The sequence below is a fragment of the Polyodon spathula genome, chromosome 19 (genome assembly GCF_017654505.1).
Source record: "Polyodon spathula isolate WHYD16114869_AA chromosome 19, ASM1765450v1, whole genome shotgun sequence".
Taxonomy (NCBI): Eukaryota; Metazoa; Chordata; class Actinopteri; order Acipenseriformes; family Polyodontidae; genus Polyodon; species Polyodon spathula.
In genome coordinates, this window is record NC_054552.1 from 31,679,141 (window position 1) to 31,703,718 (window position 24,578).

The following is a 24,578-nucleotide window of genomic DNA, read 5'->3' on the forward strand; positions in this document are numbered from 1 at the left end:
TCTTGCGTCAACCGCGTTTGTGTCTGAATTTTAAAAAGACCCATTCAGTCTTCACCTGCGCTGTGTTTACTGTACAGACGTGCAAAGCCAGTTCCATTTTGTCAAGTTCTTTCACAGCTGTCTGATTAGTCCGTGTCGCTGAGCATTTTCCAGATGCAGTTATAAAAAATGTGGCTACATGAATTAATAAACGTGCGTTATTATTAAATACTCATCGACAAATAATTAGGTCTAACCCTCTTGGCAATATACTGCATGCTGGAGCTATGCCAGTTTGACATGAAATTAGAAATCCGAGACAATTTTTATTTTTGTTCACTTTATTATAAAATAGTACATTATTTTTAGCAATATCGTAAGAATTGTTTTGGGCAACAAATACATAAAAATTGGTTTTGTAATTTTGCCAAAACATTTTTACAATTTAGATTTCTTTCTATTTTGTTTTATTTTATCTTAAATATAATAATGTGAAATCCTACAACGAATATATAATATATATATATATATATGAGATATAATATATATATATATATATATATATATATATATAATCTCGCACACACACACTTCAAATGCCTCCTTACTGCTGTAACCAACTTTAATAAACAGAACAGCTTGATCTGGAAAGCCAATCCCACGCTTTTACCCACGGAACCTAAGCAACTGAGCCATGGAAACAAGAGACCAATCAGGGATCTCCGTCTGGAGCCATGGGGCAGGCTCTGGACCAGGAGGGGTTGATTTTCCTTCTCAAGCCAGTTATTATTTTTGAAAGGCCGACTGTGCTCTTAATGACTAAGGCTCCTCCACACTTAACAGGTCAAGAACAATAATCCCTAAATGAAGCCAGCTGTGTGAAAGTGAGTGTAACAAAATAGAGTAACAGACAGATGGAAATGTTCCTGTAAATGTCCCAGATTTTCTGTTGCTTTCAGTTACTTTTGGTTAAGAATGTTGGAAACACATAATTGGTTCGGCAGTAGTTCAGCCTCCTGAAAACACAATGCACAGTCCAGCCTGTACAGTACCTGTGGCCCACATTATTCATTATCTGCTTTACTAACTAGATTACTAACTGGCGTGGAGGTTAGACAAGCAGGCGAGTAATAAATGCAATCGGCCTGGGTTCAGTCATGCCTCTCCTTGCCCTTGGTTGATCAATATTCGTGTGCTTGTGTAAATGAGATAAAAGCAGCTGTACAGTTCTTGCAGTACAGTGCGTGCTGTCTTAGTGACAAGAATGAAGTGTAATTGAATGGGAACAGTTGTTTGTTGAATGGGAACAGTTATTGTGAGATGTTGATTCACTGACATGATACACGCAGGTGTGTGGTTGCAGGTCTGTAACTGGAAGCCTGCTATACCTGTACATCCACATGGAAGGATCTTTGGGTAGTCGTTTTAATGTGGGAACAGACTGTGCATCTCTTTTGGGATTATTTAGACAGAAATCGGTTTTACTGTACTGTAAAAGGGTAGTTACACTTATACAGAATCCAGTCTTACTGCACTGTAAAAGGGTAACGTTATACTTTAACAGAACGCCATGCAGAATATTGAAAGGGTTGCGTTTGTCAGGTTTATCTTGCAAGGTATAAAGACCACATTGCCCAACAGCACCATTTAGCAGTGTTCAAGGGCAGTTTATGCAAAATGTTTGCTGGCGTCTTGCCACTGTATCCATTCAGACTATGCATTTGCATATAAAAAGAGCTGTGTCTTTGAGAGAGATGCTGATTTTCATGTACTGCTCTATAAATTAACGGCACTTTCGCTCTCAAGGATTTTACTTCATCTCATGGAACAACGCCAGGGTCTCCCTCACCGTTTGCGTTTTACCTCAATAATCAGTCTGTCGATGGGTCAGAATATTGTGCTAGCCCATGATGTCCGCTGTCCCACCCATCGATATGTAGTAAGAGGAGGTCCCATGCCAGGCCACACGAGGTCTCATTTCAAAGGCCCCGAGCCCAGGAGCATGTTTCCATTGCAGACTCGGAAAGGGCGTCTGTCCATACAAACCTGAAAAAACGAAGCCAAACAGATCTCACTTTGGTTCCGGTAACAAGAGTTGTAAACAAACGTGTACTTTTAAGCCTTGCCTCGCGTTGTGCGCCCTCGCATCCATTTACCGGCAAATGAAACGTTTGTGTTCTCTGTTAACCCTTTGACTGCTCGACACAGAACCACCGCAGTTGTCTCTTGAGTTCTCTTGAAAGACATTTTCTGCTCTCCACTTTGACTTCTACTGTACCTTTTTGCTAATAAGAATGTAATTTTCAGTACATATTCAGTAAAACCTGGTGGCTGTGACTACCATACCTCTGAATGTGTTTCAGGTCAATCTCTAAATGCATTTCCAATCAGAAATGTTTGAGTAGGGGTCCCGGTATATGGTTTAGTGTTGCAGTCAGTAGTGAGAGAAGCTTCACCACCCTGTTTGAAAGCCAGCAGTTTTTTGTTGCTTTTGCTCTACGGCGAGTGTGTGCGCTTGTTTGTTTGCAGCGTGTTTGCAGATTATTCAACCCTTTGCTACAGACAGCAGCTCCCCATTGAAATTACATTTTGCTTGAGCAGAAGCGCTACAGGTGTTAGAGGAAAAGGCAGCCTGTCATGTCACTGCAGACCGCTCCTAGAAGGTTGTTTTCTAAGGGCTTGGCTCATCTCCAATTGCACAGGTCATGTTTGATGTGGTGTATGTATATATATATAAGAGCCTCTCCTCTTGAGCCATAGCGTTCGCTCTCCTTCCTTCTAAATGGATTGTGCGGCTGCCCCTGGTCTTTAGGGATCACTGGCTCTTCACTCAGACCTGTTCTGACAGATTAAAGGGGTACTGGTGTTGCTTGGGTTTTCATCCCTTGTCTATTGTACCCTACAGCTAGGATGATAATGCCATGTGCATTACAGATGAATACACACACTAAGCATTCTGGTAAGTGTGGCTAGGTGGCGCAAGGTTAACGTACTAGCCTTTCAGTTTTGGAGGCCTGGGATGAATCTGGATATCGCGAGTTTGATTACTGTTGCAGTACTGTAGCCCCCACCATAAAACCACCATGCAGTTGTGCAGTTAGGATGCAACTTGCTGTCCCTGTGCATCGGATAGACATCCGATTTCATAGCAGGAATGGGGTTGCTTTGTAAGGAAGTACTCGTTCCTTTTCAAGCCTTTGTTACCGCACATTTAAAGAATGATACAGTGCTATAACGGTAAGATATAGTGTGGTAGCACTGTGCAGTACTTTACACTTCATATCTCATAGTGATCCCTGTAGTCCAGAGGTGGAGCTCGTTTCCAGGTGATATTGTATGTGATAACGAGCAGGCAGGGAGCCATGTGCTTTGAGTCTAGTGTTGATAAACTCCTTGCCAGGGAAGCTGGAATCCCTTTTCATTGGAACTGTACAGAATCATCTGGATGAGGTCCACAGCAAATTCCCTCAGAGTAAAATAGAGTGTGTGTGGGGGGGCATGTTTTATAGTATAAACACTATAAACGTGTGCGTGTGCGTGTGCGTGTGTGTGTTTTAACAGGTTGCAGAGTAAACTTGTGGAGTTACTGCAGTATACTGGAACCTTTTGAATCTGATTAATCTGCAAAGGGCTCCTGCATCAGTCTTGCACACCGGCTTTTGTAAGTCACAGTAGCTTTTAAAGGGACCTGCGGTGCATAGTCGGAAACTGATTAGCCTTCATGCAAGTACCTTGTTTAGAGGCGGTGGTGTAAGGGATATTAAGCAGCTGTATATCTCTATTAATACATACTCGGGTATGGCTGCAAGGAAATCAGCGTGACTGAAGCCTTCATCAGTGTTAACACTAGCATTAGCCAAAACGATTTGTCTATTTGGCTTAGTCTCTTATAGTCTTGCAGTTAACAACTTTATCCCCATTTTAAGATCTACACTAATGCAGTTTACACTAATCTGTTAATGCTTACCTGACTCCCAGCTGACACCTCCCCATCTCCCCCCCCTCTTTCCAGATAAAGCTTATTCCCTGGAGCTGAGCTGCAGCGCTGGTCCGGTTCATGTTGTTCTAGAACCCGCCCAAGAGCTGATGCTGGACTGTAACCTGCCGGCTGTGGAGCAGCCCGTCCACATCTCCTGGGAAAAGGACGGTGTGCCGGTAGTGAGCAATGGGATTCTGCAGGTGCTGCCCAACGGCTCCCTCTCTGTCCTGCAGGTCGTGCATGAGGGCAGGGTCCAGGAGCGCCGGAGCAGTGCTGAGGGGAGCTACTCCTGCACCGTGAGCAGCTCATTCGGGGCCATCGCCAGCCGCACAGCCGTCATCAGAGACACCAGTAAGTAGAAATTCAGGGTGATGCGATTTAGAAACGGCGCATTTCTAACTCACTTTTTCTAGTATGTTTTGATGCTCCAACCAAAGAGGGAAGTAAGACTCCCATTGCATAGCAGTTTGGTCCATTTCTGGTTTTAGCAGGAGTTTAATAAGACACAGCTGAGCTTGTTACCTATACTCTGTGGCTAATCAAGCTTGTATTAAAACCAGGAATGAAGAAAACTGCTATGCAGTAGGATTCCAAAGAGTCTGTTTCTGTACCTGCTGACAGCAGAGTTCTTGTGTTGAAGACAGTTCGGTTGCTACAGCACAGGAAGTGATTTTGTACCAGGAAATAGCAGCAGCAGCGTTGTCTTTTGAAATATCTGGGAGTCGAAGTATAAAGTACCAAAAAAGAACCGAAAGATTGGCGATAATGCTCACGCTGTGGTGGAATTCAAAGCCGTAATGAATCTTTTTAATACACTACCCTCAAAAAACGATTGGGACAGCCTGAGCTCCTAAGGCCCTTTCCCCTCGAGCACCAGGCGCTATTTTGTTTTAAACAGATAAAGTAAAAACATGAATATGCGCTCAGCATGGTACCGATAAGGACTGGAATTATGTTGTTGTTGGTACATTTAAGACATCTGTCATAAATGTGAGTTTTCTTCTTTGCATTTGTCATGACGTATCCAGCAGTTACTTTGTCAAGTGGCAATGTGTAGTCTCTTCATTGTGTAAGACAGTTCCAGCACAACGATCAGGTGATGTTTCCCGCTAGTCTGCACAACGATTGTTATTTTGGAGGGGTCCTGCAGGTCGTGTGATCCTTGCATTGATTCTCGAGGCTGGCTTGTTTGTACTCCGCTCACAGCAGGCAATGGGCAGCACACAGAGGCAGAGCAGACTCGACATGTTTGCATTACTGTTCAGACTCTGGAAATGTGCAGGGTGCATTTACAGGTGCCCAGAGCAATAAACAGGGACATCGCACACAAGATCAGAAACCACCATCACATACCCCTGAGGTTCTGGCCTGAAACCTGTGAAAGTGTATTAAGTACTTTGTAATTATTGTGATTGTTATTCATAAGAATGAAGGTTTGCCTCAGGCTAGTTCTTTACACTCTGAAACTGAAGAGTCGCACACAGTAATATATAAACACTGTAATTGCATTGAAGTGCCTTGAAGAACATGTGGTTGGTTTAATATTCTGAATGCATATTCAGAGAACAGACAGTCTTCTTCCTGCCTTGAAATCACGTTGGCACGCTGTTGCTATTCTACTTAAGAATTGACTTTGTTTGCTACAGTTACTTTTAGTTCTCGCTACTCTGTAAAAGGCAGTTCTACAGAATTTTATTTCATTAGCACGAACACCACAGGGGCTTGCCTCTTTACTTTGTGTGCGCTGCTCCTAATATAGAGGTTGTAAGAAATGTATGGCTTTTAATATGGGCTTCTTCAAAGGTTTTTATCTTTTATGGTAATTCATTTCTGACACTAATACGAAGGTAGCTAAAAGAACCAGATTTCTCATAACTTCCTGTTAGAACTTCGCACAATTCAGAGCATCACCTCTTAGTTTGTGCAGCAGCAGAAAAGGTGATGACTGGTTTAATGGTCAGAGCAGACAATGATGAGGGATTCCTTTTGCTCTGTCCTTAGTGGCTCAAGATAGCTTCGGCAGTGAAAGGCGCTATACAGCATTACTGCTTCAAACGATACACACCTTTTCTTTAAGTATTCCTCATTTACACACATACAACAGTTAAAGATATATAAGGATCGTTATAATCCCGTACACATGACGTGAAGCATTCTACTGGTAGGTTGTCATTAAAATTATTATGGTGGTAAAACTGTTCTGCCAGGTCATTGAAACCTTATAACACACTGATAAATGTTTTAAAAATGGATTCCTAACCCTAAAGCGTCACATTTTATTTATACGTTCTCTTTTCACCCTGAATTAACTTCTAGTTTATTTTATTTATTGTAGTCATTTTCAGTGCAGCTGATAAAGGTTGCTTTTGATTGCTCTGGGAATGTGGCTGCAGGTGTGCTGTAAATGTGATTTCCTCGCCTGTGGGAAGAGTTCAGTAGAAAGCTGGCTTGGTTGTATGGACTGCGTAGGAGTCGGCAGTACTGATGGCTGTCCATGAATCGTGTGCCAGGAATTCATAATGTTTTTTTGATGGATCCGTCTTGAAGGGAGGTGGGGCCAGGGGGTGGTGGGGTGCTTTATAAATTAGAAGTGAAGAATAAAGCCAGTTTCAAGTAATTAGTAGCTTTTGTAGTCTTGGTGTATATTTTTGTGGTTGTTATCTGCGTACGGTTCAAGGTTACAGATGCAGCATTCGTTAAAGTAGCTCTGAGAAGTCTGGTTTCAAATGTCAGATGTTGTCATGCAGTATCAGCAAAGGAATCTTCTTTGTGTACAGAGTGACAGTTTCTCAGTGATAGCAGACCCTGTACAGATGTGCGTCACAACCTACTGCATATTTGGTGTACATAACAGCCAATAGTTAGGGCAGCTCATGCAGCAAATGTCATTTGCGTCAATTTTTGCAGGATTTAGAAACCAGAACGTCTCTGTTAATATTCTGGGTTTTATCAAGCCATTCTCTGCAGCAGCTGTAATTGACAACAATAATCTGTTGAAGATTCCATTTTGGCGCGTCCGGTAAAGGCGCTCTGCATGGAGTGCAGGATGCGCCTTTTAGCCTGGAGGTCGCCGGTTCGAGTCCAGGCCATTCCACTGCCGGCCGTGGACAGGAGCTCCCAAGGGGCGGCACACAATTGGCTGAGCAGGGTAAAAATCAATTGGCAACTACTAATTTTATTTAAATAAAAAAAAAAAAAAAAAAAAAAAAAAGATAGACAACTGTATGCATTTCACTTGCAGCAGGTCATTTAAAGCAAAGCAGAAAGAAATTCAATACAATATCAAATACAAAAGAGGCAACAAAATTACACCAGTCCTGCAGCCAGTCCTGCCCTGCAGTTTAAAAGCTCCCTACAGAGTCACTGCTTTGCACATTTGCAGTGTAGGGTTGGGGTTCAGTTTCTTAATCACGGCATTCGTTCTGGTATTGTCATTATCAGTGATTATCAGTACAGTGTAAGCAAGACTCTCATGACTCCTAATTGAAATTTAACAAGATTACATTTATTTGATTCCAAACTTCCGTTAAGTTCTGGCGGTCACTAGCATGAAACGGCAGAGTAAAGATAATGGTCAAGTTCCCTGTTTCTGCTGGGAGGAGTCGGTATGTGATCCTTCAGGTGGTGGATAGAAGATCTGGAGGTGTTGGAATCGTCCCGGCGTGTCTCTTAAAGGCACTTAGATTTATACTGAGTACGTGTAGTTTAAAATAAAATGGGGGCCCTTAACCATTGCTTTTTATCTGTTCTTAAGAAATTGGTCATAAACCAATTTCTGTCAAACAGATCATTCTGCTTATCTCCCAGCCACCACCTTACGTTCTCTACTACAGGTTAAATATTGGACAGTATATATGTATATATTCTATTGTCCATGCTTGATAGAACACATTTGTGGACACCATGTCTTTGAGCTTATCTGGACATTTACTACTTTTATATACATGGTTTCCTGAACACATCATTTGAGCTCCCACTTCTTCCCAATCATTTTTAACTAGCTATAAAACTCTCACTCCAGTTGCTGGTCCCCTTGGTATACGTGATCATCCCATTTCTCTAGAAGAAGTTTGTTCAGTCTAACGCGATGCCTCTTGCTTCTCTTTGCAGCTCTCTCCCGGTTCCTGCAGCACCCCGAGTCTCAAGTGGTGCAGCAGAGTGGCCTGGCGCGGTTCCAGTGCAGAATTGACGGGCTCCCAACGCCGATCATCACCTGGGAAAAAGACCAGTCCCTCCTCCCCGACCAAGCCAGGTCAGTCATTACAGACCCGGGCCGGCTCTCCAACACTGTCCTCGCTGGTGTCTCAAATCATCACCATTCACATATCAATTCACTTTTTGAAGACTCGGATTTTGACTTAAGCAAGTCTAGTTTGAGTGTTAACAGGTCAACCTGCATTACTAGCCTCCTTCTGCTATAAAATCACTGTGATGGAAGAATGCAGAGCAGGGCAGGAATGATACCAGAGATAAGTAGCAAAGAACCTCCCTACATTTCTTTTAATTGGGGAGCATTTAAATGAATATACAATGGAATGGCACTCACCTTTTTTACAGAAAAAATGTCGTGAAACTAGCTTCTGTTTTAGTAACTCTTCGTTCCAAACGAGCCCTACTTGAATGGTCTGAATGATTGCAGTATTAAGATCCACAGCTGTGTCTTTTGTTCTGCCAGAGCTTGCACTCCGCCGTGTTCAGTCTCAATGATGTTTCAGGAGCGGTGCTGAATTGCCTCAGTAATAGTCAGTTTAACATCCTTGCAGTTAATGAAATAATGGTTAGCGGGGTTGAGATGGGCGTGTAGGCATTGAACGGTAACATAATGGCCAAAAGATTGCTCAACTGTGTCAGTGGTCTTCACTGATGTGAAATACTTACAATTTGTGGAAAGATATTGGCAAATTCCAGGGGTGTAATGAAAACTGGACTCCCTGATTCATGCTGCAATAACTTAGTGTAAGGGTACAGAACAAGGGTTTCCTGTCGCTGTAACTTCTAAGGTCATTCATGGATTAGGGGGCCCTCGTATCTCCAAGGACTACCAACTCTGTGTATTATTTGTTCTTTGAGAAAATGCAGAACTTCTAGCTGTTGTCAGCACAGTGGAGCGCCCCACTCTTCCTGGTCAGCTGGTATTACAGCCCCCTAGTGCGCTGTGTGCTGGACAGTGTGCCTTTAAGAGGACAGTCACATATTCACTCGTTCGCTGCACCACAGGTTCTGTGGTTAATGAAGTAGTGAGTGAAAAACCTAAGTAAACAAGGTGTATTATTCCCCCCCAGAGAGGTCTTTTTCATTGGTCAGCAACACTTGGTACTGCTTACAGTAATAACACAACCTCACGGTATTGTTCTTGGCACTGGGCTATCAACCGTGGCTCTCTGCCAAATTTAGCATAGTTTCCCACAGCACTATAAAATGAAACCTTGTTGGCTTTGGCTGTGTAATTGCCTGCTTGATACAGTGAGATGCTCTAATGGTAAACACCAGGAGCCACATAGCAATAAAGTGCAGCCTGCAGAAGGGTACGCCTTCCAAGCCAAACAGCCCCAGTGAAATGTATTCAAAGCAAAGTAATCTTATCAAAATCAAGTGCTTTGTGGCTTTAACAAGATAGGAAAAACCTGGATGTGATTTTTTTTTTTTTTTTTTAATTTTTTTCCTGCGCATTCTAGCAGTGATTAGTAAACTGAAATAGTGTGTTGTATTTTTCAATCTCCAAATATATGCTTCTGTTTAATATCATCAAAACCTGCTCGATGTTGTATGGAGCCCTGGTGTGTAGTAGATTAGTGAGGATAGGCAGGAGCTGCAGCTTGTGCTTCCAAATGCTGTTGGACCAGGCTACTTTATCCAGAGTGTACAACCTTGTATGTGTGTTTCTGTGTTTTTAAAAGCACACCCAGATGCTCAGCAGCCCTGTTTCCTTGCGTGTCGCTTGTGTCGTTACATTGCTGTGTATCCCCAGCTCTGTCAGAACCTGTTCCCACAAGAGCGGTCAAAGTGAAACGTCCATCTGTCGGATGAAATGATTTATAGATGATCACTCCCAAATGAAATTATGCAGGTTCAGCACTGTGGTTTAAGGGGAGAGGCTTCAGTATTGAACACATTGGGTTTGCTCGGTGCTAGCCACAGCATTGGGCAGCAGGTTTAACTGGCTTTGCAGTCGAGTCAGGGCTAGCATTAAGAGCATGCAGTCTTCAATTCTCAAAAAAGCACACTATAAATACAGCATCTATGGTTTCAAACTATGTTTAAAATTAGGTTACAGAGTTACAAAGCCCACGTTCCCACACCAACTTTAATCAACAAGGATAAATGTGTTTGCATTTTGTTTTGCTTCACTAGATTGAATAGGCTTGATTCTGCCTTGGAGGTGTAATGCCTAACATTTCCAGTTTTTCCCTCTATTTGTACACTTTAGCATATTGTGTATAATAATTTATTTTAGCATATTGTGTTTTGAAGGGTTATAAAACAGAGATCAATAAAAAAATAAATATTAAAAAGTGGTAAATTTATAAAGAAATACATGAAACAATTATTGGATTATTTTCGAAATGGAGGGAAATCATGCAAAGCTTTTGTAACACAATTATTTTTGTATTCCGCCCACAGAAATGTATGAGGTTTTGTTTTTGGCAGAGCAGTGTGAAATCCTCCCGCGATGCAACAGTACTTTCCTGCTTCCCTTTGTTTTTAGAAAGATTGTGTACATTTTCCCACACCTAATTCTATAGCTCCAGTAAGCCTGTGCCAGAGGCTATGGATTTCAATTGTACACGTGTTCATGGCTTTTCTTGATTGAGTCAAACACTGTGATTTGCTTTGTGGGATTTTATTGTTGTATCAGTGCGTTTTGTACCAGGTTTATTTTGCATCTCGAGTGCTCACTTTCTGTATTCATATGACCAGCACTGTGTCCAGCAGGGCTCTTGTGTTACTCTTCCACAGTACATACCAGAGCCAGCCTGACGCATGTCGTGGTATTACTGAATTATACTGCGCTCTGGTTACTGTAATTCCTGTTTGTAAAGACTGCAAACACACAACCCCTGTTTGGTGTATAAATTCTACCCCCATGTTTGTGGGCTTAACTTGAACTGAGAGCCTCAGTCAGAGCCGTGCAAGTCACAGGACAGCTTGTGTTTAGAAATGTTTGGGTGAACCAGGGCCATGGAAATGTATGTAGGTGGTTAACTTCAAGCAGATGCCACATAACTGCCCTCAATTTCAGTGCAAATGTCTCAGCCGTGGATATAGGTAGTCAGAAAATTCTCCAACTTGCCACATTTTAGATGGTTGGTATTAAGACAGCGGTTTTAACACTACAACAAAAAAAAAATAAGCCGTCCTTGGAGCTCAGCCTCCTCAAAGCTGGCTTAAAAAGGAGCTTGTGTAAACAGGGTAAGAGTCCCTGCGTGCATTTAGTGTTCCCATTCTTGCACAATGCACCGTATTGAGTGATCACAATTATCAAGTGAGAAGTGGAAACCTTTTGTCTAAGGTTCGTCAGTTCTTGCAGTACAAAGCTGCTTCATTTTCGACAGTCTCTCTTTAGGGGAGTAATTACTGAACAGACAGGAAATGAGATCAATGCGTGGAGATGCATTCAGAGCTGTTAAACACCTAGTGATCAACAGAGCGCAGCGGTTCCTGCTGTACCGTACCTGGGATTACTTCTGTGGAGGGTTTGGGGGCCTTGGGTGGTGGTGGGGAGGGGATGGAAGCAGTTCAATAAAGGGTTATTGATTGCTCTCATAGCAACGAGATCAGCAATTCAAGCTCTCTGCAGGGTGGAGATTGGGGAATAGTGTTGCTGATATTGTAAGAACATGCTAAATACCGGTGAAGGTGTCTATGCATTTGTTTATCCCAAGCCATGGAATGCACGGTTTAATTAGTGAGGAGGCTGCACACACAGCATTCCTGCCAGATTTCCTTTTTTGTTATATCGGGGTTTCTTTCCAGCAGGTTTGGTTTCTGTGCTTGGAGAATGGAGCCTTTCTTTGTTAATTTGTCTCCTGTTTTTTCCCACTTTTTCCACCGATTATTAGACTGCACCTGGTTTGTCCTCCAACCCCTTCTGCAGTGGCTGCTGTCGTAGTTCTAAACCGCTGTTGTTCATTGAAGTGCAACAGATTTCTTTTGTCCTATTCCCTCCAGGCAGCATTTTGAAGTGTTGTGCCTAGTTCTATAGCAGGTAACCATGTGTAATTAGCTAGTTGCAGGTACTGTATTTACAGCTGGAAGAAGCAGAATCACACTTCTGAATTAGGGGTGGGGAATGTAAACTGCCATGGCCTCTTGCATGTCAAGTTTGTAACACTTTAGATCGAGTGCAGTGTATGCTGAGCAGGTCTCTCCTGTCCCTTTCCAGATTCACCCCTCTCCCGAACGGTGTCCTGCAGATTGTCAATGTGCAGGGAGAGGATGCAGGGGCGTACCGCTGTGTGGCAGCAAACGCGGCTCGGACTCGCTACAGCCAGGACGCAGTGCTCACCGTCACCGAAGGTAAACCAGCAACCACATACGGTACATGCGTTGTAGAAAGAGTTCGGCTTGCTTAGAACTGTTGCCATGATCCTCAGTTGACAACTGTGAGATCTGATGGGGCGGTTTTGAGTTTAGGAGATGATTCATGATCATAGATCAGATCTGAATAGGAATGGTCTGGTGTCTTCAAATGAAATGACTTGGCTTTGCATGCATTACCTGTGAGAAGTTTCCATGAGCTGTGCGCTCCAGATTAGTGTAATTAGCTTTGGAGACGATGAATGGGCCGCAGATCAATAAACTGTATTATGAAGGTAATCCCCCTGCCATCCTGGGAGGATTCTCTCGAACTCTCGCACTCTGTATCTGATTACTAGCTTCTGGCAGATACTGCACCCATCTAATGAAATGTGTGGAAATGCAGCCCTAATGTCTGTCTTTCCAGGAAACCGCTACAGTGTATGGATTGGGCAGAGCTAAAATGCACTTAAATAGAGGCTCTATTTATTACAGGGCTTGATCGAATCATGCTCTGTGAATGTAGTAGGATTTCGCTGCGTTCACTGTACCAGTGCACACATGCTTTGAGAGTGGTTCTACAGTAACTGGTCAAAATAAATTACTACTACAAGCATGCATTGTTCAAGTGGAAATGATGTGCACAGTATTGTAGTTTGCATGTTTTCTGTGATTATATAGACTGTATTGCAACACACTTTATGAGGAACATGAAGATCTCCAGAAAGCATACTGCTGGTGTTATTGGTGGAGTACCAAGCCTGCTTATTGACTGTAGCGATCCCAGACAGTACGTGATGTATGGACGGTGTAGAGTTGGGGTGTTTTTTATTAGAAGTGTCTCTCCAGGGGTGTGGGCATGATTTCAGCCCTCTGGGTGTCTCAGTTGTTCGGCGCAGTGTGTATTTGGTCTAGTTTTCTGAAGGGTGAAGTTAGACGTTGTTATCTGGCTTGGTTGACTCGGGTTACTGTTTTAGAAGTCAAAGGCCCTTTTAAAAGCAAGTGTTGTTAATTGGGTAGTTTGTTTTGTGCATGTTTACAGGAAGACATTGATTTTCTTTTCCGCTTTTGTTTAAATTACTTTTCGTAGTTAACTTTCAGCGCAGGAGGTTATGTAACTTGGCTGCAGTGATCCCAGATAAGGGTCATTGTGGTAGATCTGGCCTGTTTTGTATTCAGCCATTAAGTGACAATATTCTCATTTGAGGACAGGCTAAGTTGTAATTTCTGGAGCATTTGTAACTGGCATCTACCTGTTATTTCCATTTTCTCTTTAATTATATTGTGATGATAACTTACTATAATATTGTTAACAGCAAAAGTTTGGATGGGATTCACTTGAGCTATTTGGAAACACAGCAAATGATTATAACCTTGTATATTTAACACATAATAAAAAGCCTTGTGTAAACTCTTACTGATTCCTCTTGGATCTGTGACCAGTGTTTTTGTTTTGTTCTTTGCAGTTACTAGAGAGATGAATGACAAGTCATTATTGCGCTCGCTCGCTTTATTGCTCTTGGCAGCGCTTCAGAAACTACAGCAGCCAAAGCTGCTGGCAACTGTTTCCAAACCACACTTAAAGAAATCCATTTCCTTACCTCTAACCTCTTACTCTCCCCTGCTGGGGATGGAGCAGACGTGAGTCACGCGTCAGAGTTTCATATGTACCTTAATTATGATGAAACTGGCTGAGGTCATTCTCGTTGCACAAGCTTTTAAGTGTAGCACAATATTGGGGGTACGTCTGTCTGTCTGACGCTCTATCTGTTATGTCCCACTTTACTGCACTAGCCAGCATGACAACAGTAACATTTTCAGCTTTCAATATCCTGCAATTATAATAACCCACCACCCCCAACAGCACTTTGCAAATGTCAACATCATTATAACAACGCAGTTTTAAAACGAGGGTTATGAACATTATCTTACAGATGGTTAGTGCACCCAGAATGGGCTTTCCTTTGGTGACGAGTATCTTTCAACAAGCAGAATTTTAAAAACATTCTTGTTTTAAGAATTCTAAACAACCATTTCATCAGAGCTGAAGCATAACCAGTGCAAAGGTGAATGTAACAGTATTGGAGTTCCACTACAGGGGCCTGGTCTATTTAATGCCTGAACCACGCCCGGTCTGTGTCTGTTTCAGAAACGTTGGCTGCCAGTCGCAGCTCTTTTATTTAATCTCGGAGACCATGTGTTAAATCTGGTCAGTTAATCACCCCGGCCACTGCCAGGGCTTGGGCTGGGCCAGGACCTTCTGTTCTATTCAAGGTTCTGTCTAGGATGCGCCCTGATCTTGGTTTCTCTTTCCATCCGTTCTTACATTTCCTGCTGCCCTAACAACACCTGATGTATATGTTGTGATGCTGGAAATGTCAATTGTCAATTTTACTGGCTGTTGTGAGCAGATGGCAGCTTAGTCCAGGTGACAGGTTCAGTAATGCACACCGCCCACTGACGACTTAGTGGAGATACCAGTAGTAACCGGTTTAACTGAAGGACCAAATTCATTTTCCTTTTAAAAAAACACAAGCTGTATGTGTGTTATTTGATACATTACATTTACACTTGCTCTCATTTTGTTAACTGCAAAGGTTAAGTTATTTGACAGGCATGTACATGAAAATAACAGGTTGCTGCCAATTTAAAAAGCTCCAAAAAATGACAGAGTAGCTTGTCTTCAAATGAGGACAACAGCACATAATGGGCTAGTATAAAATGTACATATACTGTAGATACTTATAACCTAGAGTTACACAGGCTGATTTTTAAATCCTCTTTTCACTTTAGTTAAACAAGCCTGTTCTCATTTTGGGGTGCATTGCAATGCAGCAGTAGCTTTTTCAGATTCCCAAACAATGCTGTGCAGTCGTCTCCTTTTGAAGTCGATGTGAAAAGGCAGTTCTCAGGGCTGTTGGGTTGGCTGCCCTTGTGGTTGATGTGATTTGCGCTGACAGCAGTAGCAGCTCTCCGCAGAAGCGTGTGCTGACGTATTGCTGTGTTGATGTTAATGAGCGGTAGCTGGAGCAGGGATGGGAGGAATCTGATAAATGCTTTAATGGGAGCTGGGCCCCAGTGCATTATTTGATATAAATAACAAAGTTTACATTTACGTGCGTGCTTAAGAGCACTGTCTGAACAAAACTAAAGGGCGAGATTTGAAAACACAAAGCATTCACACTGAAAACCTGTGCAGAAAAGGATCGGCTACATTGGGACAAATACGAAGCTTGTAAACATCTTCTCTCCAGCCTTCTAAGTGTGCCCTCTGCTGGGAGTAGAGGGCAAGTCATGTGCAGCAGTTGTCCAATGTGTCCTGCAGGGGTCCCATATTCTCCTTCTCCCGCCTAGCACCCTGGCCAAGCTTCAGTTAATGAAGGAGTGCTAGGTGGGGATAACAATTAAAGAACTCAACAGGGGAGTTGACTGAAACTGTACTGGTGAGCAAATGCCTTGTACATCAGATCTGTATCTCATAGGGTATACCCAGGTGTGATGAATTAAAATAATTACATTTCCTTATTGCTTACATTGTGTGTGTGTGTGTGTGTGATATCGCTCAAATAAGTAACATGGTGGAACTTCTATTCTTCAGTAAATATACATTTAATATTTGGTTGCCTCAATTATAATAAATTACAATAATTGTAAAAGTAGTGTTAAACCGGGCTAAGTGTGAAATCCTAATTCAGGAGCTGCTGAATGCACTGTGTGAGATCTCCGGTCTGCCTTGTAGTTAAATGGAAAGCTATTGTGGCAGAAGATGGCTATTGACATTCCTCTCGGGTTACATCAACATACATCTTGTTTGGAGTAAACTGCTTCAGGTTAAACATGCCTCGCTCGGACACAATGCAGCAGCATCCAGGGTCGGACACACTGCAGGAGCCTCTTCACGTGCTTCACATCTGACAGGAGTGCCGTAAATGTTTGTGCAGCACAGGCCCACCCTCTTGCTGTGCAAAGGTGTCGCTCAGAGTCACACATGGGAAGGCATGCAAGCCAGCGAGCTGCAGAACTGCGGGTCTGAATGAGAGGCAGGCCTTGAAATGACACTGCTCAGAAACAAAACCAAAGAAAAAAAAACACTGTGCTTTTCACTTGCTTTACTCAGAATGGCTTTGAAGTAAAAAAAAAAAAAAAAAAATTAAAAATCTGCTCTTGTCATCATGGTTTCGTACAGTGGCGCTGTGTTTTTAAAAGCGTTGTGTTTATCTAGAGAGATGGTTGGTATACAAGAGGGCCCTTTTCAGCTGCTTTGATTTGGAACAAGTGTGGTGTGTTATATGCTCAGGTCTCCTTATGACTTGATAGTGTGTCATTCCCACTTGCTCAATAGTGGGCAGACTACAGTTTAAATGGAAATATGCCCCTAATGTAACTGCACCGTTGCTGTTAATGTAACCCTCTTCATTAGCCACAGTGTAGAAAACAAGCTCAGGTGTGTCTTATTAAATCTTCATAAAACCAGGAATGGATCAGACTGCTGTGCAATGGGAGTGTTTTATTCCCATCCCTGGTGTGTTTTTAAAGTTTTGGCAGTGATCTTGTCTGCCATCTCCCTCCCTGTTTTATTATCAAGCTCTCCTTGCATCCCGCAGGTCCTCCGTCGGGGCAGGGGGACGTGGTGATCATTGCCGCCCCCAGAAACACGACGGTGGTGGCGGGGAAGACCGCGGTGATGGAGTGCATGGCCCAGGCAGACCCCACCCCCTTCGTGTCCTGGATCCGACAGGGTAGGCTCACTTTACTAAGCTCTGCACTTGGATCTCTTCTCTTTCATGCTTTTGAGGTGACTTTGAACGCTAGTTTCCAGGTGCATGAAACCCAAGTCAAAGGTGGCCATTGCTTCTGTCATTCTGTATCTATTAATGTGCATGTTCTGGCCAGTGGCAATTCACAAGGTACTGTAGAAGATGTTTTGTGCATTAACACACAGACACACTGTACATACGAGTTGGGGTTAAAGGAATGGAAGCCAGAGTGACATCAGGCACAGCAGCAAGGGTTTGCAATGGGTAGTCCTCATGCACTTGAATCGTTTTGCATAATCATCTTCACCCTGATGGCTAACAAGTGCTGCCTCTTTTATAAAACGTCAGAAGCCAGTCCTTGGCTGCTTTAATATTTGCGATACAGTGGTCCGCCCCTGGCAGGGCACGCTTGCTGATGACACACATTCTTCAATTCCAACCCAGCCCTCGGGTTGCTTTGCCTAATCAGATCAAGCTCTCCGCTGCCCTTGCAGTATTACAGACCCACACTGCTACAGTGATGCATATGACAGTGCAGCTGGGCCCCATCATTGCAGCTTATTGCAGGAATGCCTGCTGTTTTGCTAAAATGTATGGAGACTTTCCTCATCTGGCTTGTAAAACAAGTTTTTTTTTCCAAAACCAGGTGTCTTGCTCAGTTTGACAGTCAGTATTGTTTTTAGTGTGGAAGGAATGCATTGTGTACAAGCAAAAGGGAGAAAGTTCAGCAAACATCTTGTTCTCACTAAAGACTGCTTACTGTGTGTTGTTGCAAAGATCTTTATAAACACAAAGAAATGCGTGACAGTGTTACGTTCATTCTTGTTATACAACAATACATAGTCAGCAAGTGTAGGGAGGGCTATCCATACACCTCGATATAGGATCAGTTTTAATTATGAAGTGTATCCTGAGTTCTGTTTCACTGGTCCTTTCTGCTTGTACCGATTTGAAATATTGATAAATCACTTTGCCTTGATAATGGAGCTGTTAAAGTGAACTGGAGTAGATTTACTGACCTGAGTAACAACAACACTGCTAATGATTAAGTGACTTCATCTGCAGAACACGTCCAGGCTGGCGCTGCGCCCTTTGATCTGGAATCGCTGTGCCAGCATTACGAGACTGAGGTGTCAAAGGTCAGGGGTGACGGATCTTGGGTCACCGCAGGCCGCTTTGACGTCATTTAAAAAGCCGCCTTCCAAATCCAAGGACATCTGTTTCTGCTTTGTTTTGATAGTTTAGCCTACTTGAAAGCTGAGGAAGGCTGTTGACTGGCACCAGCAATTGAACGATAAACTAGTAAAGGTCTTGTTTTCCTAACCCCAGTCTTGAGAACGAGATGCTTTATACCTAAACAGAGCAGGCTGGGTGCAGGGAGAGGATGGGGCATTGTTAAATAAGCCAGGAATTCTTTTTTAAAAAGAATGCAAAACAAGATTGGAGAAGTGGAGAAGCTGGTTCAGATTCGATCATTGAATTCACCTCTTCAGTATATGCGTCCGTATCGGTAGTTTTACGGTTTGCATGTCCTGTTTGTGCAGATGGAAAGCCCATTGCCACCGATGCTGTAGTTCTGTCCACTAACCTTCTGATTGCTGATACCCAGTCCTACCACGCCGGGGTGTACGTCTGTCGAGCCAACAAGCCGAAGACCCGGCAGTTTGTGAATGCTGCAGCTGCGCTGCGAGTGCTGTGTAAGTGGGAACTAGTATGGAGGAGGGTCTATCAGGCCATCCTTGATATATACATATTAAGAATGCATTCCAGTTATATATGTCATTGACAAAATTATGTCTTTGCATTGGGTTATTTCTAAATGACATCACCATTTAGTTAAAGTAGGGCCGTTTTGAGTTCCAGACAAACTGTCTGATGTGTGCTAGCTGTGGCACATGTTATTACAGTGCAATTACAAAAGAGATTTCATTTTGAAATGTGTAATTACAGGGTTCCCACTAGGAAGCAAAGTGAAAGTACCATAGAGTAATTTCCCCAACCTTGTGCCATTGTGCCTGTCCAGATTCTGAATCAGAATGTTGTTAAACAGTGTTATTAATGGTTGTGCATTTGTGCAGATTGTGTGCTGTACTGGCCTGGCCCATGTGCAAATTTGAACCTCAGTAACAGCTACAAAGAAATCGAGGAACTGAACTCCACCCAGATTTGGACCACATTTATTGCAGAAGTGTGAACTAGTGCAGTAGTGAGCCTAGGTTATCTGTATTCTCACCCTCCAGCTCCCCCGGTCATTACGCAGTTGCCCGAAACCATCTCCCGGACGCGGGCAAGCACGGGCCGCTTCGTGTGCAAGGCATCTGGGGAGCCGGCCCCTGCCATCACCTGGATGAAGAATGGCCAGCTCATCCACTCCAACGGGCGGGTGAAGATCCAGAGCTCCGGCAGCCTGGTAATCAACCAGATCGCGGTGGAGGACTCTGGATACTACCAGTGCATCGCTGAGAACAACCTGGGCACTGCCTGCGCCACCGCCAGGCTCTCGGTCATCGTCCGCGAGGGGCTTCCCAGCAACCCCCACAGCGTGTCGGCCGCCACCCTGTCCAGCACCGCCGTCCTGGTGACCTGGGAGCGGCCCGAGCACAACAGCGAACAGATCATCGGCTTCTCCCTGCACTACCAGAGGGCTGCAGGTAAGGGCATTTTAATCCCAGTCAGTCTGATTCCTAGTAGCCAGGACTGGAGCAAGTACAAGAACAAGCATAGCTGTTAGTGCCTGTTCTTCAGCCATCAGTGTCATTGGCCTGCTCCAGAACAATAATCGAGTCTCATTTATTTGTATTTATGTTTTTTCTCTTCCCGTAGGAGGCACGGACAATGTAGAAAACCAATTTGCAGTGAACAACGACACCACTGAGTTTCAGGTGAAAGACTTGGAGCCCAACACGAATTATACCTTCTATGTAGTGGCTTATTCCCCGCTGGGCGCCAGTCGGACATCTAACTTGGTCACTGTCCACACCTCGGAGGATGGTGGGTACACTTCTGATTTGCTGGTAAAATCGGCATTACTATTTCTGCTCTTTTGGATTGAAAAACTATTATCCATTGGTAAAACCTAAACTAATTGGTGACCTAAACCTGTGCCTGTTAGCCTGTAAGAAAAATGACGAATGTCCTTGGAGTCATGGAACTGCTTTATATGAGCAGTACAGCGCACTAAAGCACAGGCAAGATTGCAATGAGTTACCTGCATGACAGGGTTTGCAAGCACACCTTTCCTAAAGTGTCCTCCTGCTTCTGCTCCCCTCCCTAGTCCCCAGTGCCCCGCCTCAGCTGTCTCTGTTGAGCACGACTCCGACCGACATCCGCGTCATGTGGTTCCCCCTATCCGCAGAGCTGAGCCAGGGCAAGGTGACCAAGTACAGGATCGACTACTGCACAGTGGAGGAGGGTGAGTGGAGCCATTGGAACACGTAGAAATCCAGCAAGAAACAGCTTCAAAAGGAGCAGTTGCATTACTGTTTTATTTTATTCCCCACTGGAAAATGTGCACTTTTTAAAATAAATATCTATATATGTATTTGATAGCGAGCACCCTTCTTTGATTCTTTCCCCTCCAGTAGATCAGATCTATTCCATTGAAGTGGCTGGAAACGAAACGCAGGTGCCCCTGCATTCACTGCATCCCAACAAGACTTACAAGGTGCGGATTGCAGCGGGAACCAGCGCTGGCTTCGGAGACCCCTCTGAGTGGACACAACACCGAACCCCCGACAGGGACAACCAGACCATGGGTCAGTAAGAGAACCAGCCCCCTAACCCAGCACAAACTAGGGGCGATGAGATAGGAATCACAATATGCAGGTCACGATACATGCGATGGCCCAGATTGTCTATTGTGTGATGCATAATAAGATCCCAATGGATTATTTTGTCAAACTAAAGCTTCAGCGAGATAGGGAAGGGTATGTATTCATACCAACTATAAAAAACACTTCTTCATTCAAGAAGCGCTTGGTGAACCTCATAGAGCTATGCTGTGCTTTTGTTCTTGTATCACTGTACATGCCTCTGTTACGATACAATGTATCGGTGAAAGAAAGTATCCCGATTCATCGATCCGTGATGATTCGAGCCACCCTCAGCCCAGACCTGAAGCAGGCCCCTGTGTGCCTGTTGTTTGTTTAGTATTTTGATGGACACATGCTTTGAAAAAGTGTCAGGTGGTTATATGTGAGTGCTGCTGTTATTAATTTTGTTACGCTGGAATACAATAAAGAATGAAGAGGAATATTTAAGCCTTGGTTGACCTGAATTCCCTAGAATCGGGACTGGAGAAGGGTATGTGTGTTTCATAGTCCTTCATATAGCATGAAAATCTCAGGAATTCCAATTATTGGTTGTCTAAAGAGAATTGCTTTGGCAACCTCTAGTGATAGATCTGGTACAGTATCTCATCTTTATAGTTTTATTATTTGAAACTCCTCAGAATCCCCTTTGCCCTTTATATCCCTGTCCTCTAGGACTAGCACTTGTTTAAACTCTCTGGCCTGGCTTGGTCTTTGGTTCTTTTCTAGTTCTCTTTGCTCCCCTGGAACTGAAGGTCAGGGCCAAGGTGGACTCCCTTCACGTCATGTGGCAGCCGCCGTCCAGTCACGCGCAGATCTCTGGATACAAGCTGTGTTACCGGGAGGCGGAGCTTGAGAATTTAGCCAATGAAGATCCACCAGACTCTCCGAGAAGGGAGACCTGGGCCAGGTCACCCATCAGGCTGAAAAAGAAAGTGAAGCAGTATGAGATCACGGGCCTAGGTGAGTCCTGTTCACCTTACAAGAGTATTTTCAAATCCTGTATATACTGGAGGAGCCTGTCCATATGCTACTCTTCAATCTTTATCTGCTGGCTACAGCACATGTACTTAGGTTCCTTTCTAGAGTACCTGTACAGTACTGCAATGTACACTTCCCTGTCTGCCAATAGTTTGCCGGTGGTCTTAATATTCTACGAACCAACCTCAGTGAGTGAACATGGGGATGTTTTGTTTTTTGTTCACAAAAGCACATCTTTCTAGACTGATAGCACTGTCTTCAGGAACTAAATAGTCCTTTTGTACTATGCGTAACCAAAGGAATTTTTGAAAACTAAGTACATCTTCACTGCCTGACAGCTGCCAGTGAAGGCATTTTTGTTCAAACCGAGGTAAACACTGTACTATGCTGAGGGAAAACAATATACTGTGCTGGGTTATTGAGAAGCTGTACAAACAGGAGCAGCTTTTATTACTGCTGTTCAGTGCGCTTGCCAGCATTCTGTAAAGCCTCTCTATTTCACTGGTTCCAATTACTTGGGGTGACTGTATCCGTTTCAATCTCCTCTGCCGGGCTGGGCGTCACCTTGCTGCTGGCAGCATGTTCTCACATCCTGTAGGTGTGCATGAGCTGTTCTACAGTGAAGCCCAGCCAGGCTGTTGTAGTGAAGGCACCCAACCCACTGAGATGAAACGTGGCACGGTCGTGAAGGCACGTGAAGTTACTGAGGGTGTGAAAAGGTCATTTTTGCATTAGTGCTGGGCTAATGAAGGCTATCTCTTCTGACACGCTAGCCAAAATTGCATAACCACTCTCCTGGCTGCCTCCTTGGTACTGACATCTGCAGTGGTGTTTTTAAGCATTCTGTGTTTTGCTTTCTTTAATGTGCACTGGAAATATTTCCTGGATAATACAAAAAAAAAAACCCTGAAGTGGGTTCGGTGTCCCGGGAGGAATGGAGCTGAGCAGCAGGGAGCTGCTTGATAACAGAAAGCAAATTCAGAGTCAAAAAGCAACCTGTTACTGATGAGCAGCAGCAGTTGCTTTGCAGCGTGACGAATGGATCCACCAAGGAGTCGACTATTGAAACGGCAAGATTGCGCCTGAGCCCTGCTACGTTTCAGAGGCGACAGCATGTCACAGATACAGAGGTATAAATAGTATCCTTATGAGCAACTTGGGACCATAGCCTGCTTCTCATCCACACACAGCGTGGTTCAATAAATTCTGCAAACGGTACAGAACATCAGGCTGCTGCTGTGTCGAGAGAATACTGGGGAAGCTGTCATCTTTGATTTCAAAAGCCTTCAGATTCAGACATCCCACCAGCATCTATTAAATTGTGGGTAAATGGCTGACTATATAGCCTTTAAACACAGGCATTACTCTTGAAAGACATGCAGAGGGTGTGGGGGTTGCCAGCTCTTTTTCCAATGCATTAAATAAAAAAAAAAAAAAAAAAAAAAACAGCTGATGTTTTAAAAAGTAGTTTGAATGTTTGATAACCTTTGAAATTGACATCATAATATAAACATTCTTATTGGAGTCTTCTTTGAAAGGGGACGCAAGTACAACTATTATTATATATATAACAGGATTAATAAAATAAATCAGTGTGATAAATAAATCAGTGTGATGCTGGGGCAGGTCTTTGATCGGTATGCTTTTTTGTTTGTTTCGTTTTAGAATTGATAGTAAAAAAAACAAATGTTTAGTTTTTTTTTGTGTAAGTTCTTTTCCTCCTGATGATGATGATGATGATCACCTTTCATGCCGTCCCACTGTAGCCTGCTGTGCTCCCTGTTCATGCTCAATGCTGCCCCCTACTGGAGGCAAAGCATCAACTACAACAAAGCAACTGTACCCAGTCAAGCTGTGACTAAGGGTCCCCATTGTGTTCTTCAGCCCCTGACCGGCTCTATGAAGTGAAGGTCATGGCCTTCAGCAAGCATGAGGATGGCTATGCGGCAGTGTGGAAGGGCAGGACAGAGAGGGCACCGCTCACTATGGGAGGTAAGCTGGCACTTCTAGAGGTGGAGGGTAAGCAGACAGAGCTGTCAATAATCCCGGCTAAACTGGCTCCACTACAGTGGATCCAAAGCATTCTTGTTTCCATTGACGGCACTGCAAAATACTGAAATTTCAAGCAGGGTTGAGAGTTGCAATTCCATTTCTAATTCCTTTTTAAAATCCATTCCCAATTCCCATTCACTTAATCCATTCCAACTGGAATTGAACAAAAGGAATGGACCTGTCTGTATTTCTGACTGGTTTTGGTTTGTCTAGTCTGTAGTTGAAGTAGTAGCGATCTTTCAGAGTACTTTCGTTCTGTTTCAGAGCCCCCGGTGCAGAAGGTCCCCCCTCTTCCCCCCAGCAGTGTGCAGGCTGTGTCCAACAGCTCCACCTCCATCTGGCTCAGGTGGGAGAAACCAAGCTTCCGCACGGTGAAGATTGTGAACTACACTGTGCGCTGCAACCCCTGGGCCGTCAAAAACGCCTCTCTAGTCTCCTATTACATCAGGTGAAGGCAGGGTCATGTTCGGATCTAGATTCATCATGTAGGTGATCTTGATGAAA

The 24,578-nt window shown here is 43.7% G+C and overlaps 1 protein-coding gene across 3 annotated transcripts in view; it reads left to right on the forward strand.

The window, feature by feature from the left end:
- Positions 1-24,578, forward strand: part of LOC121294695 (immunoglobulin superfamily DCC subclass member 4-like) — a 49,983-nt gene that overhangs the window by 12,101 nt on the left and 13,304 nt on the right. For all 3 annotated transcript variants that reach the window (XR_005946814.1, XM_041218694.1, XM_041218695.1), the window contains exons 2-13: positions 3,992-4,309; positions 8,069-8,210; positions 12,342-12,475; positions 17,080-17,214; positions 18,777-18,929; positions 19,473-19,883; positions 20,056-20,223; positions 20,507-20,644; positions 20,814-20,987; positions 21,771-22,004; positions 23,907-24,014; positions 24,339-24,522. Coding sequence is in view for 2 of the 3 variants with exons in the window: in XM_041218694.1 (XP_041074628.1) it covers positions 3,992-4,309; positions 8,069-8,210; positions 12,342-12,475; positions 17,080-17,214; positions 18,777-18,929; positions 19,473-19,883; positions 20,056-20,223; positions 20,507-20,644; positions 20,814-20,987; positions 21,771-22,004; positions 23,907-24,014; positions 24,339-24,522 (2,299 nt within the window). In the remaining variant the exon portion in view is untranslated. The remainder of the gene's footprint in view (positions 1-3,991; positions 4,310-8,068; positions 8,211-12,341; positions 12,476-17,079; positions 17,215-18,776; positions 18,930-19,472; positions 19,884-20,055; positions 20,224-20,506; positions 20,645-20,813; positions 20,988-21,770; positions 22,005-23,906; positions 24,015-24,338; positions 24,523-24,578) is intronic.